General features: G+C 34.7%; 1 protein-coding gene across 1 annotated transcript in view; it reads right to left on the bottom strand.

The window, feature by feature from the left end:
* Ack (activated Cdc42 kinase) overlaps nt 1-15399 on the bottom strand; it is a 49655-nt gene that overhangs the window by 13991 nt on the left and 20265 nt on the right. Inside the window, exons 3-6 of the mRNA XM_089095198.1 lie at nt 14115-14351; nt 5999-6198; nt 3231-3453; nt 1411-1549 (exon numbers count right to left, since the gene is read on the bottom strand). Of these exons, the coding sequence (XP_088951324.1) occupies nt 1411-1549; nt 3231-3453; nt 5999-6198; nt 14115-14351 (799 nt within the window). The remainder of the gene's footprint in view (nt 1-1410; nt 1550-3230; nt 3454-5998; nt 6199-14114; nt 14352-15399) is intronic.

Genomic DNA, 15399 nt, shown 5'->3' with positions numbered 1-15399 from the left:
GAGCAAGTGAAAACTACACGAAATTAAACTAAAGATACCCCCCCCCCAACCTCCCTTCCCCAAAGGAATCCATATAAGACTGAACCAAAGTCCTTCAGCATTTATTCAGCTGTCCATAACTACTAAATAGATGTTATTAAAACAACAAAAAACGATCAGACGACCTAATTCTCCTTTCTTTACATAATTATAGAAAAAACACAGGGAAATAACACGTATTGTGTATTTGGCACGAATAGCGAGAAGCCGAATTTTCTAAAAAAAAAAGCATTACTTTCTCTTTTTACAAGACGTTCTAAACGCAAAAGGAGGAAAAACATAAGACACAAAAATCAACGGATTAAAACATCGCGCTATGCTTGATTTTCGAAAAACAGGAAAAAGATATGTAATCAAACTGAAGCCCTGAGCAGTATGCTCTTGAATCTTGAAAAATTCCAACGTTTAAATATTAGTTTGATGAGAGGATGCTTAAGATCTACAGCTCCAAACTTCTGGTTTGATTTCTCCACTAAGAAAAAGTGAGACAAAGAAAAAAACCGATTTGTTCACCAAAGCTGTCGTCTACACATTCCATCCTGACTCATCCCTATGCAATCGCTAGAGCCTAAAATATGTTGATATAACCGGTTGTCACCTCATTATTCACATAAATTTCTCACTAAACATATGCACATTCTTCCTCCCAAGAAATTTAGAAACTCTTTAAATAAAAAACCTGACCACCCCCCCCCCCCCAAGAACTTCAAATTTACACCAAATGTTAACGAGAATTTTTCGTATGTTGGATTTTTTTAGTTGGATATGCACTGGTAGATGGTTGAAAAAAAAAGCAACAAAAAAAACTGGAAATAAACAGAAACTTTGGAAATATCGATTCTGATATAGATATTTACGTTTCGATATTCAATACTGACTTTTGTCCAATATACAGATACATCAATTTTGATATTTAAAATCACCCAACTTTAACCTTTTGAATCGAATTCTTAGAACAAGAAGCTGTTATCTAACCGTAATGTGAACTGTGTCAAATCGCTTTTATGGTGTATGTTTTCTGGAAACTGTAATTAGTATAGTGGATTTATTATATTATAGTATTGTAAGTCCAAGAAGATTAGTACTGAAGCTAATTGATGATTTATGAATGTTTGATGAATAAATGTTTCGAAAGGTAAGATAGAACATGCTGGCGATGTGAGGTATTGTGAACTGCTGATATAAAAATCCAGCTCTCCCTATCCATCATAGATTCGCCTACCCCCCTCTTAGACAAGATGCGGCCTACGTCAATATCCTTCTTCCAAGTGTATATTGGACAAAAATGAAGATTGGCCAAAACAAATGTAATCGTATTTACTAGGTATGTAAACTTCAAATGATCTTGGTCATTAATTCTAATAAACTCACCTGAACTGTGGCTGAACTGTCTTGTTTTAAGACTTTCTGGAGCGCACCACGGAAAGGGAACTCGTTTTGACTCAACCATTACATAACAATCTTGCTCTTGAGAAAGAGCTCTCATTAAACCAAAGTCTCCAATCTTAACCTGTAAAAAATGTTATTTCAATACTTCGATAGTTAGGTTAGTTATTTTGACAAGTGAATTATTATTCAGATCATAAAAAGACTTTTAACACTTCAAACAGCTTTCACAGAACAGACCATAAAATGTAAAGCACGGAAAACAAAAGTTTATGAATATGCAAGCAACAGTGAAGACAGTTCTTTATTAAAGTTAGCGATAAATTTTTTTCAAACTGAAATGGGGTAGAAAGCACGAGTAAATTGCTAAATTAAAAAAAGTAAGATCTGCGTTACGCAGTCACACTCGCTTCTTTAAAACCTGAATTCTTCCCAAATGTCCATACCCTTCATTTCTTTCTTGTCTGAAAGCTATTTTACGCACAAACATTGGCTTTAAGAAAAAAATTCAGTAATGATTCTTTCTAGCTAAACCGAGCTAAGTCCACTGGACTACCGTTTTTTATTAAATTCCTTTTATCAAACAGTTCAAGGAAAAAAACTGTAAGTAAGAAGCGACTCGGCCCAATAGTACCCGAATCTATAAAAAACAAAATTTTAATAACAAAAATTGGCTTGGTTTCTAACAAAAACTAGTGTATACTTGTATAGCGGGTTATGAACAAATTATCATTTATTATTATTAAATTTGGCAGTAAATGTTTTTCAGATTTAAAGTGGATTAAAATTTGTGTGAAAAACCACCAATTGTTTGCTATATTTAAGAGAAAAGCGAATATAAAACTCACATTCTCCTATGATGCTCATAACTTTCTTTCTGAATGCTTACTTTGCTCTTAGAAATGAAAAGCCTTATTGCTAAAACTTAAATTTTGCGACTATAAGATTGAAATGAGCTTTGTGGCTAGAATAACTTAAATACTTATAACTTTATAATAACTAAATACTAAATTCATTGACTGTCAATTATTTTCTAAAGTAGACTTAGACCAGATTATTTGATCCGCTCAGAAGTCAAATTGTTTAAATCTACAAAAAAACACTGAACCAAGGAAGTTAATATCTTTTTGGTGTTAGCGCGCCAGCCGTATGGGGGAGGAATGCTATGTTTTTGAGCTGATTACTTAGTTAAAGTAATTCTAGAATTAATTTAGTTCAACTGCTATAGAATTGATCGACTCTTAAGAAAATCATCGAATATGCAATGGTATAAATATTTTTTTTTTCGTTTTACTCTATTTTTTTACTTGTCCTTTTTTACTCTATTTTTTTACTTGTCCTTTTTTACTCTATTTTTTACAAAAAAAAAAAAAAAAAAAAAAAAAAAAAAAAAAAAAAAAAAAACTTGTAAACAAAACGCTAAGAGCCAATGGAGAACATTGACACTGAAAACCTTATAAGCGGACATATTCGACTTTGCATCTACAAGGCCGATTTACACTACAGTTCCTTTTAGATACGAATCCCTATAGAAAAAAATGTAAGTATATATGACAACTACTATTTAGAATATTATTTCTTTCACTTTTGGAGTAGAATTATTCAGAGAAAACCCATTTTTTTTTTTACTTTTGCAAAATTTGAATTTGAATACTTTCTTTTTCTAAGACTAATAATTTCTATAGTCATTGAACGGTAGATTAATCACCCCCCCCCCCTCGACAAAGAATGACAGAGCACTATTTATTAACTGAAACCCTATCAGAACACGACAACTTCCCAGACATCAAAACATTAGTTTATACCTTATTCATGGAAACCATTAAGATGTTCCGGCAAGCTAAATCTCTATGGACACACCGCTTTGATTCCAAATATGTCATTCCTGTTGCAACCTGTAGGGCATAGTCGCAGAGTGTAACAATAGAAGTATGGCCACACTGCTTTCTTAAATAGTCGAGCAAATTTCCAAGCGGCGCGAGCTCTGTTACCATCATCAGTGGTCGGCTAAGAACAATACCATGAAGCCTAGAATGATGAATAAGTGAGAAACTAAAGAAGAGGATAAAAAAAGAAACAAAACTATCAGATATCTCAAAAACAAAAAACCGATTGAGGTAGCCAAACCCTAAATTCCATATAATGCGTTTTGCAGATAACCACGCAATATAGCGTATGACGGGCGATATTTTTTACCAGTATTTTTGTGGAAAAACGCAAATTTGCATGCTCCGAAATTTTCCCACATATGCGAGAAAATTTGCTCAGGAATCAAGTGAATAGCTAATTGTTGAAAAATGGACTGCATGGAAAAGCTGGGATTCATGGGATTTTGCTGATTATTTCGTCGCAATAATAGAGATTTTACAGCAGCAAATGAATTGAAAACCATAAAAAATAGTGTAAGGGTAGTTACGGTTTTTTCACCTCATGCCTGCAATTTTTAAAACATTTTTGTATATTTTTTCGGCAAACTAAATGTGTAGTTAGAATTGCGTTTTTCCGCAACTCGCGGCATGTCAGAACCTGTTACTATTGCACTCACAAGCGAAGGATTTGCTGCACATGTCCTTCTCGCAAGTCCGGTGCGTAACAAAAAACCATTATTCAAACAAGAAAAAAAATTGTATAAAGAAAGAAAAAAAAACCAAACGACAACATTGAAGAAATGAAACAAAAGACTAAACATACAGAAACAACACAATAGATTGAAAAGTATTGACAATGAACAGCTTATATTAGTCTTTCCATTTGTATTTTTTTTTTTGTTAAGCTATTGGTTGAAGGGAAATATTTCAATGCACAAAAAATCCGTAGACAACGCGTACGAATACATTACTTGTTTGAAAAAGTTACCATATGTCTAAATAATATAAAATTACACACATCATAATAAGGTGTGTCAATTGATACAAGTTAAAGGACTGGTAAAACATTTTATCCGAAACTTAATGCCCCAAGGTATGGTACCGTTCAGATCCAATTCCATGTTTTATGCCCCCCCCCCCCTTCTTATTTTACAAACAAATTATTTTTATTTTCCTACAAACAAAGCTATAATGTCAGAATCAAACACAAAATTTGAAAGCGTAGGAGGAAGGGGGCAATCGCCCAAGAGATCCCCCATAGAATAAAAAAAATACCTTTTTTGGTACTCTCACTTAAAAAGTAAAAAAAAACTTAATTGTCCCACCCCCTACATTAAAAAATACATTTGCCCCCTCCCCATATGTTTTCATGAAGGGATCCTCGATTTTCGTGAATTTACACCATTGGGCAAAATCATCCATACTTTAGACCACCCGCTTGACCAATAATCCTCTTTTGGAAGACTATAAAAACACTATTTTTAACCTAGTCCCAAAATTATCCTTTTGTTTACAATGGTTTACGAATCATAGTGCATTATGGAGATATCCCCTATGACAAGATTCATGTTTTTAATGCTGTCCTTTGAGATATTAAGGGCGTTCGCTAATTTCAGTATTACCGTTTGCTGAACAGATAAGAGATGTAAGATGTTTTGTTATATAGCCCAAGAATAACTGAGCCTAAGATGTTTTTTTTTCCGCCGCGAAATCTGTCAAACTAAGGGGCAAACATTGTTAGCTTAGATCTTAACCTAACGAGCTAAAAGTGTAAATACATACCTATCAAACACTTTGCTTGTCAAGACCTTTCGATCAAGGTGCATTGAGAAGGGTTGAGCTAAAAGCCGTTGATTCAAATAGGGGCTCAGTCAGACAGGTTTGGGTCAACGGGGATCGAGTTGAATGAGGATTGAGTTATATGATGGTTGAATTGCACGGAAGTTGAGTTGAATGGGGGTTAAATAGACATGGGCTGAGTTGCACTAAGGTTGAATTACAGTTGCAATGAGGTTGAATTACAGTTGCAGTACTGAGTTGCACTAAGGTTGAATTTGAGTTACATGGATATTGAGTTTGGTGAGGGTTGAGTTGCATTGCGGTTCAATGTAATAAGGGATCAGTTAGATGGAGGTTAGGTTGTGCCAGTGTTCAGTTAAGCGGGGGTTGAGTTGCACGAGGTTTTAGCTGAACAGTATTCAGTTAAATGAGGGTTCAGTTAAGTGGTAGTTGAGTTGCATGAGGGTTCAGTTCAATGGGGCTGAGTTGCACAAAGGTTCAGCCAAACGAAGGTTCACTTGCCCCGGGGGTTGAGCTGCACGCGGGTTCAGTGAAAATGGGGATCAGCTGCACGGGGGCTCAGTTACACGAGGGTTCAGTTGCCCAAGGCATCAGTTATACGGGGGTTCCGATGTACGGGTGTTAAGTTTCACGGGGGATTCAGTTGGGCTTGCACCTGAGTTCAGATGCACGAGGAGGGTTCTGTTAGACGCACACATTCCCAAACATTTCTCTTTTCCAGTCCATATTATGGCAACGCATCTTGGTTTTTGTCAGTATCTTTGGTAAAGTTGTAGGTAATGGGTTTTTTTTTGCTTCATTTTTTTTTTATTTCTTATTTCTTTAACAATTGTTACAAAAAGTAAACAGTCTCAGGAACATGATAGTTTACTCAACCTATCAACCCTTTTTGAACCAACACATACCTTACTATGTTTGGATGGTCAAGCAAATGCATAGCTTGGACTTCTTTCATAAAATCCTCCATAAGATGAGGATTACTGCATGGATCTTGTTTCAACACTTTTACTGCAACCTGTAAATTGGTACCAGAATGAGTGGTCCATTCGCCTTGTCTCACAACACCAAATGACCCATCTCCAAGCTTCCTTCCAAGCACCACATCCTACGAAAATCAGAGCAAATATTGCATAAACTGTAGTAATTGACATAAAGAGTTGTAAATAACCCTTTATAGCTCTTTATTTGCCAATCATAATTTGTATTTGATTTAAAAATACAATTTTCAACATAACTCACGCATTTGGGATGTCGGGTGAAACAACTGTTTGAAACCAATTCGCATGGATTGAGTTGTGGAGATGCCATTCATCTATTGCATGAAAAAAGTTGAGTCCAATCACCAACTTTGCAGGAAGAATTCAAAGCTCTTTGTGTTTAGACCTAATTTAATCTTCAAAATATAATCTATAGGTTTCATAAGAAAAACAATTAAAATTATTGTATTTGTATGGATCATAGTACAGTATAACTAGCTCGTATGATGACTATTGACAAAGAAACGTCTTGCTTTCTGGACAGTTAAGTTTTAGCTCCTTTATTTCGTAGAATATGGTACTCAGTGTTTAAGAAAGAGCTAAGACATACTACAGAACCTTTTGTCCTTTGCAACACAACCGCGTATGTTAAATGAAATGATTTTTTCAACTGATACAAAATGACAACGAATTAATATCCCACCCTATCTCTCAGGGGACAGCCAAATACTGTATTTTTCTTCGAATTAATTAAAAAAAACTTTCCAAAAAATAAGTTTTTCAAAGAAAAGTAAAGGCCATTTTAAACATAAGCTCAGGAGATACAAATACCTGTTAAAATTCAAACTCAAAACGACAAGAAATTAAAATTAAAGAATAAATGAAACCCAAAACGAACAGAAACTAAATAAACAATCATAGCAACAAAATATACAACAAGTAATAATATAAATATATAAATAAATCTTAAAGCAAGTAATGCTTAAATTGAATATGCAAATCAAGCTTAAAACGAAAAAAAATGTTTTGCTATTAAAGTATAAATGAAACTTAAAACGAACAGAAATTAAATAAACAATCAATGCGAACAAACATACAATATATATTATTGTAAATGAATAAATAAATCTTAAGACTATTGAAACTTAAATTGAATATGCAAATCAAGTTTGAATCGAATAAAAATAACTACAAACAAGAGTTTGGGTATCGCCTCACTGCAGAAGTCTAAAACCTACTGCGTCATTGGCACCTTACTGAAAACTATGTGAGTCTTGAACAGTCTCGGAAAGTATAAACAAAATCAAATTGAATATTAGATATATAATAATATTAATTGTTGAAAGATCCATCAGTTCAAGATTTTTTTTCATTGTAATTTTTATTTTCATTTTAAATTCTGTAAGAACTGGAAAATAATAAATTTGTAATGTAAGAGTAATTCTTTTTCAGTGAAGCGCGAATGACGCAGAAGGCTTTAGGTTTTTACAGTTAAAGAAGGGGGCAGTATCCAAATTTTGTTTGTAGTGAAACTATATTTGTCTTGACCAATCTTGGAAAGAACTAATAAATTAAACTGAATATTTGATGTATAATGATATTAATTGCTGAAAGCTCATGAGTTCAAAATTTTACTGTAATTTTAATATTTATTTTCAATATTAAGTACAAAAAAAAACATTTGTAATATAATTCGTTTTCAGTAAAGCGCCAATGATGAAGTAGGTTCTATGCTTCTGCAGTGAGGCGATACCCAAACTCTTATTTGTAGTTATTTTTATTCGATTCAAACTTGATTTGCATATTCAATTTAAGTTTCACTCGTTTTAAGATTTATTTTTTTATTTATTTGCATTAATATATATTGTATGTTTGTTCGCATTGATTGTTTGTTTAATTTATGTTCGTTTTAAGTTTCATTTATACTTTAATAGCAAAATATTTTTTTTCGTTTTAAGCTTAATTTTCATATTCAATCTAAGCATTACTCGCTTTAAGATCTATTTATTCATTTATATTATTATTTGTTGTATGCTTTTTCGCTATGATTGTTTATTTAATTTCTGTTCGTTTTGGGTTTCATTTATTCTTTAATAGTAATTTCTGGTCGTTTTGAGTTTGAATTTTAACATGTATTTGTATCTCCTGAGCTTAAGTTTAAAATGGCCTTTACTTTTCTTTGAAAAACTTATTTTTCGGAAAGCTTTTTCTTTAATAAATTTTTGTTCGTTTTTGATTGCAAAAGTTTCAAGTTTTTATGGCATGGGGGGGGGGGGGTGCTTACTGTCCGATTATTATTTACTTTAAAAAATGGATATAGAACTTTCAATTTAAATCGAATGAGGCTTTTTTCAAAGTCTATACCATTACCTCTTTGATAAAAACCTTATATATGAACAGTACACAGCTTGCGTAACCTGTGGACAGCGATTGACAACAATGAATGGATTGAAAAAATAGCACCAATAAGGGGGTTTAGACCATTTCACTTGCTGACACAAAGGGCGGTGTTTGGAATTGACCTTAATAGGATTTTGTGTGCCAAAGCAATTTTGTATCTATCACAGAGTATGTATTTTAACCTTGTAATTCGATAATTATAATAGATTTACTATGTTATTCTTCCCATACAAAACTTTACATTATTAAAGTTTTTGGGGTGGGGGCGGCGTAGTTGGCATAAAGAAGAAAACATTAGCATAGACAGTAGGAGAGGGGGAGGGTAAGGTTGGAGACTCATCCAATACGGGGCGGAACTTCTCTTACCTCCTCCGTTCCCGATTTAGGAGATTAGACAGACTCATTGGGCTGTAGAATGTTGGACCGTTTGAGTTGTGGAAGACCTTAAAATCAGAGGCAACGCTGTAGCGTTGCCTATAGTAAAGGTCATACGGCTCCAATGTTTTATTATTATTATTATTACTATTTTTTTCCCACCAAAGGCACTTCATATGGAAGGGGTCGTCGTAGAAACTTCAAAGGGGGCTCAATCGATTGGAAATCGAGAGTTCTAAGGCCCTATTTAATAGTCGAAAATGATTGGAGGGCAACTAGCCCCCCCACGCCCATCATTACCCCAAAGAAATCCAATCAAAATTTTGAGATAGACATTTTGTTCAGCATAGTTGATTTTCACATATAAAATTTGTTTTTGAGGAGGTCACTCCCCCACAACCCTTCGGGCAAGGGTTTTAAGTTATGCCCTGGGGGCTTATAAGGTTTTTTTAGAAGGCGTTGTCGTAGAAACTTCAAAAAAGACTCATTCGATCGTAAATTCAAAGGGCTCGTGCCCTTTTAAATAGTAGAAAGTGATTGGAGGGCAACTAGCCCCCCCCCGCCACGCCCATCATGACCCCAAACACATCCAATGAAAATTTGAGATAGCCATTTTGTTCAACGTAGATGATTTTCAGATAGAAAATATGTTTTGAGGAGGAAACTCCCCCACGACCCCCAAGGCAAGGGTTTTAAGTTATGCCCTGGGGGCATATAAGGTTTTTCTAGAAGGCGTTGTCGTAGAAACTTCAAAATAGGCTCATTCGATTGGAACTTCAAATGGCTAGTGCCTTTTTTAATAGTTGCAAGTGATCGGAAGGCAACTAACCCCCCTCTCACGCCCACCTTTTCCCCAAACACATCCAATCAAAATTTTGAGACAGCCATTTCATTAAACGTAGTTTTAAGGTCTGGAAATTAGATCTTTGAGGATGAAAACACCCCCACAGCCCTCAGGGCAAGGGTTGTAATTTAAGGATTCTCCAAATCCTTCATATCACTTTTTATGGAAGGGATACTCGTATAAACCTTAGAGAGGGCTCATTTGATTGGAAATTGAAAGTTCTTGTTCACTTTTTAAGAGTCAAAAGAGATTGGAGGGCAGCTAGCCCCCCACCCCCCTCCCCCATGCCCTAAATGCATCAGATAAAAATTTTGTTAAAATAGCTGAAAGGTTATGTAACAAAACTCTGGCGTCGACAAAACCCCCCAGGGCCCGGGGGGCAGGAAGGGATTCTCGTATAAACTTCAGAGAGGGTTCATTTGATTGGAAATTGGAAGTTCTAGTCCAGCTCTTACGAGTCAAAATCGATCGAAGGGCAAATACCCCCCCACGCCCTTTTTCCCCACCCCACCCTTTGAACTAATTCTGTTTATATCTGAAGGCCCAATGAGAGTTAGAATATTTTGGTATTAACACGCACCTATTAGGCATCTGCTCGCCTCCCCAACAAGGAAAGAAACAGAGTGTAAGGCAGTGGCGGATCCAGGGGAGGGGCGAGGGGGGCGCCACCCCCTAAAGTAGTCTAAAGTAATGTAATTTACTTAATTAACGCAAGATTGCGTTAATTAAACTTGCTCCTAACGCAAGTTTATTCGATCAACCTATTTTGCCCCCCCCCCCTAAAAAATCCTGGATCCGTCCCTGGTGTAAGGGCACTATAAATTTTAATTTGTAATTCATTGAACCCCGTTCCAAAGTTTATGCGACCACCTCTTCCATATAAAGTGCCCCCGGAAAAATAAATAAGTATTAATTCATTGAACCCTTATGGCTCTTTACTTAGGTAACGCTATAGCATTGCTTCTGACCTAAAAAGTTGAGTAGAAATTTCAGCTTCCATTTTTATGAATATCCGAAATTATCTGAGGGGAATATGTGTGGGGAGCATATTCCACGGCTGGGAAATTTCTGCTGGGTGGAATTTAACGCGGGGGAATTATCAGCAGGAAAAGAAAATGTTCTTTGAGGGGGGAGGAATTTCCCAGGGGTGGTTTTCCAAATGTGAATTATTCAGGGAGGGGACGACTAAACCCATTCGATAATATTCTAAATTTTACATCTGAAAGTAACGGGAATAAAGAATCAACGGAAATGTCAGAGATAGCACTTCATGTTCCTTTAGACAATTTTGTTCGTGTCTTTTGAAAAAAGACATTTTCAAAAGACAGATTAATTTCATTTGTTTTAATTTCTCTGTGGCTGCTCAATTATGCATATAAGGGGGGAGATTTCCCCCCACCACTGTCTCCGCTAAGGTTTCAGTTTTTATCTCAAGCCTTAAAATGAACGTAATGCGATAAAAATATAACTCAAAATAACATTTATAGAATAATGCACATAACACGGAACAATAATATATAGAATGCATATAACACGGAACAATTAATCAAAATTGCATATTATGAGTTGAGGCTCACCCAAATGAAGGGCCAGGGGGCTCACCATTCCACTATCTATGAAATCAATCCTGCAATAACTAAAAATATAAAGTATTTTTGAGTATTTTAACGTCTTCAACAACTCAAACGGTCCAACATTTTACAGCCCAATGAGTCTGTCTAATCTCCTAAATCGGGAGCAAAAGAGATAAGTGAAGTTTCACCACATATTGGATGAGTTTCAAACATCCCCCTCCCCTGCTCCTACGGTAGACGCTAAATTTTTCTTATTTATGCCAACTACGCCACCCCCACCCCAAAGACTTTAATAAGGCAAAGTTTTGTATGGGAAGAACACATAGTATTTCTATTATAATTATCCAATTATAAGGTCAAAATACATACTCTGTAATAAATGCAAAATTGCTTTGGCACACAAAATCCTATTAAGGTCAATTCCAAACAGTCGTGATCCCTTTGTGTCAGCAAGTGAAATGGTCAAAACACCCTTATTGGAGCTATTTTGTCAATCCATTCATTGTTGCCAATCGCCGTCCACAAGTTATGGAAGATGTCTATTGTTCATATATAAGGTTTTTATCAAAGAGGTAATCGTATAGACTTTGAAAAAAGCCTCATTCGATTTAAATTGAAAGTTCTAGATCCGTTTTTTAAAGTCAAGAATAATTGGACATTAAGCAACCCCTCCCCCCCATGCAATAAAAACTTGAAATTTTTGCAATCAAAAACGAACAAAAATTAATTAAAAATAAACTTTCCGACAAATAAGTATTTCAAAGAAAAGTAAAGGCCATTTTAAACTTAAGCTCAGGAGATATGAATACCTGTAAAAATTCAAACTCAAAACAACCAGACATTAATATTGAAGAATAAATGAAATCCAAAACGAACCGAAATTAAATAAACAATCATAGCAAAAAACATACAACAAGTAATAATATAAATGAATAAATAGATTTTAAAGCGAGTAATGCCTCGATTGAATACGGAAATCAAGCTCAAAACGAAAAAAATAGTTCGCTATTAAAGAATAAATGAAACTTAAAACGAACAGAAATTAAATAAACAATCAATGCGAACAAACATACAATATATATTAATGTAAATGAATAAATAAATCATAAAACAAGGGAAACTTTAATTAAATATGCAAATCAATTTTGAATCGAACAAAAATAACTACAAACAAGAGTTTGGGTATCGCCTCACTGCAGAAGCCTAAAACCTACTGCGTCATCGGCGCTTTACTGAAAACGAATTATATTACAAATATTTTCTTTTGTTCTTAATATTGAAAATAAATATTAAAATTACAGTAAAATTTTGAACTAATGAGCTTTCAGCAATTAATATCATTGTACATCAAATATTCAGTTTAATTTATTAGTTTCTTTCCAAGATTGGTCAAGACAAATATAGTTTCACTACAAACAAAATTTGGATACTGCCCCCTTCTTTAACTGCAAAAACCTAAAGCCTTCTGCGTCATTGGCGCTTCACTGGAAATGAATTACTCTTATATTACAAATTTCCAGTTCTTACAGCATTGAAAATGAAAATAAAAATTACAGTGAAAAAAAAATCTTGAAATGATGGATCTTTCAACAATTACTATCATTATTTATTTAATATTCAATTTGATTTTGTTTATACTTTCCAAGACTGTTCAAGACTCATACATTTTTCAGTAAGGCGGCGCCAATGACGCAGTAGGTTTTAGGCTTCTGCAGTGAGGCGATACCCAAACTCTTGTTTGTAGTTATTTTTATTCGATTCAAACTTGATTTGCATATTCAATTTAAGCAGCTTCATTCAAGCAGCCATCAGAAAGTTAAACTAACATCTGACAAGTATTTCAGATGTTTGACGGTTCCCAGATCTCGCCACCAAAATGTTCTCTTAGAAAAATAGATACAAAAATTTTGAGACCCAAAAAAGGAAGCAATTTCTCACGGGTTCAAAAGCGTCACAATTTACTGCTACAAACTGTTCCTTTTTGTGATTTTGGTTGGGTTTGTTATTTAATTTATGCGTTTGGGACAGAAAGAGGGATATGGCATCAAAACTAACTTGTAAGCTTTAATAGTATTCAAATTTCTAAAGCAATTATAAATTATATTAATAAGTTGACCAAGTCATGAAAATCAACTTTTAGGCTGAGAGAAACAATTTTTTCTTACACTGATTAGAATACTTGAAGAGCTGCTAAAATTATATGACATGATTTTCTTTTGTTAAAAAAAATCAACTCATCCTTAATTTACAGATAGACTCCATCGTCGTGTAAATTCTATTTGCTTAGACTACATTCATTCAGAAGAGAACACAGCTGCTGGAAGAATGTATGTTAATATACTTTAACATGCATTAGGTGTGGACCTCGGGAGGTCACTAAGAACTCATCTAGTGAAAGTTTGCACCGATTCATTCAAATTAATAGAAGTAGCAACTCTAGACCAATTTTGAACCTTCTTCAACGCTTCAGAGAAAGTAATTGAGCAACGTAAATGAACCATTCAGGGGTCAACTCAAATATCAACCCCATGAAAATCTACGAAAGCTTTATTCACATAGCTTCGCATTTTGTTCGACTTTTGAAACAGATAGAGGATATACTGTGCGGCAGGTTAAAAAGTGGACATATGAGACAAAACTACCACTATTTTTGAATCCAAGAGTAAAAAAAAAAACAAGTCAGAGATCTGTGACAATAAAATCCCTATTCCCCTGTGTTGTTTGTTATACCGCTCGGCAGATAATCCTCCCACATCTGGGATGCATAATAAATCTTATGTATTTTATTTATATATAAGAAAAAAATTCGAATATAGACTGCGTCAAAATATATGAAGGAACACGGGCTTACCTTTTCCTTAATGAGACAAGTAAAAAGACTGTCAGTACTTGCTGGTATGATAGTTGTTTGGGGTCTTTTCCGAATGGATGTTCGGTTGCCAGTTAACTTGCCAATTATTTTTTGCTTCTTGATAGTCCCCTTATATTTTTTGATCGCTTCAAGTAGCCTTCTGGCAGCAGGTCGGCCCATTCCGATCCTTTCCAAGTCCTCAACAGTGACATAATCGAAGTGGGAAGGAAGAACAACCTTATCAAGAGAATAAAAAGAATAAGATTTTTTTTTAGTTTAACAAACGAAAGGTAAGGCAAAATTGTTTTTCCGTACTTGCTCTGTTATGAATTAATCCATTAACTTGTAACGTTATTCCTAATATCCAGTCAGACAATATCAAATGAACAAGCAGGGGGGGGGGTAACATAAAAGCAAACTGAATTCAGCTTTAAGATTCTCTTGTCACAGTAGATAATTATTAATTATTCGTTTCAAGTTAGGCCCAGACCTGTTGAAATATCTTGAAGCATAATGAACAATTAAAGTTTTTAATAGTGGTTATTCGAGTATTGTAGCTCATATTTTGACTATTTTTTCCTTGGTTAGTTTCATTTAACGCGGCTCAATGGCGTGAAATAAAAACATAAAAAGGACAGAGTTCATTATTACTGAGTTTTATAAACAATCCTACACTAATAACTCTACCCATAAGAGCCTCAACACTTAAAGCTACCTGATACGTATTCTGTTAAATTAAAGAAGATGGATCATAGGCAGCACTGCGCTTCCTAAGTATAGAGCAAAGTGGGTGTTATTTAGAAAATTGTCCAGATCACTTCGCATGGAAGGAGTTGTCGTAGAAACTTCGGAGTTGGCTCATTTAATTGTAAATTAAACAGTCCTCCCTCCAAAGACACCCGATCAAAATTTTGATATATCCATTATATATATCCATATATCCATAATCAAAATTTTGATATATCAAAATGATTGAAGGTCAAACAACTATGCTTTCAGGGGGATATACTCCCCCCCCCCCCCCCGGCCAGGGGGAAAATACACTCTATGTTATGGAAGGTGTCCGTTATTTACATGCAGTTTGCATTATTTGAAAGTAGGGGATGATTCATCACAATCTCAAAAAGGGTAGGGGATACTAAACTGAAATATTTGGGTACCATTAATGGAGATGTTAAACTGAACCATGACACACTATGTGCAAGCACGTTGTCAAAAGGACGTCTCAAGAATATCTCAGGAACGGCTTAGGATATTTATTTGAAACTTTAATGGTAGGCTTAGG

Source organism: Artemia sp. Qi Xiang Cuo, chromosome 1 (assembly GCF_049724085.1).
Source record: "Artemia sp. Qi Xiang Cuo chromosome 1, ASM4972408v1, whole genome shotgun sequence".
Lineage (NCBI taxonomy): Eukaryota > Metazoa > Arthropoda > Branchiopoda > Anostraca > Artemiidae > Artemia > Artemia sp. Qi Xiang Cuo.
The sequence above is the reverse complement of the archived record's forward strand: the minus strand, read 5'-3'. Positions and strand labels throughout refer to the sequence as shown.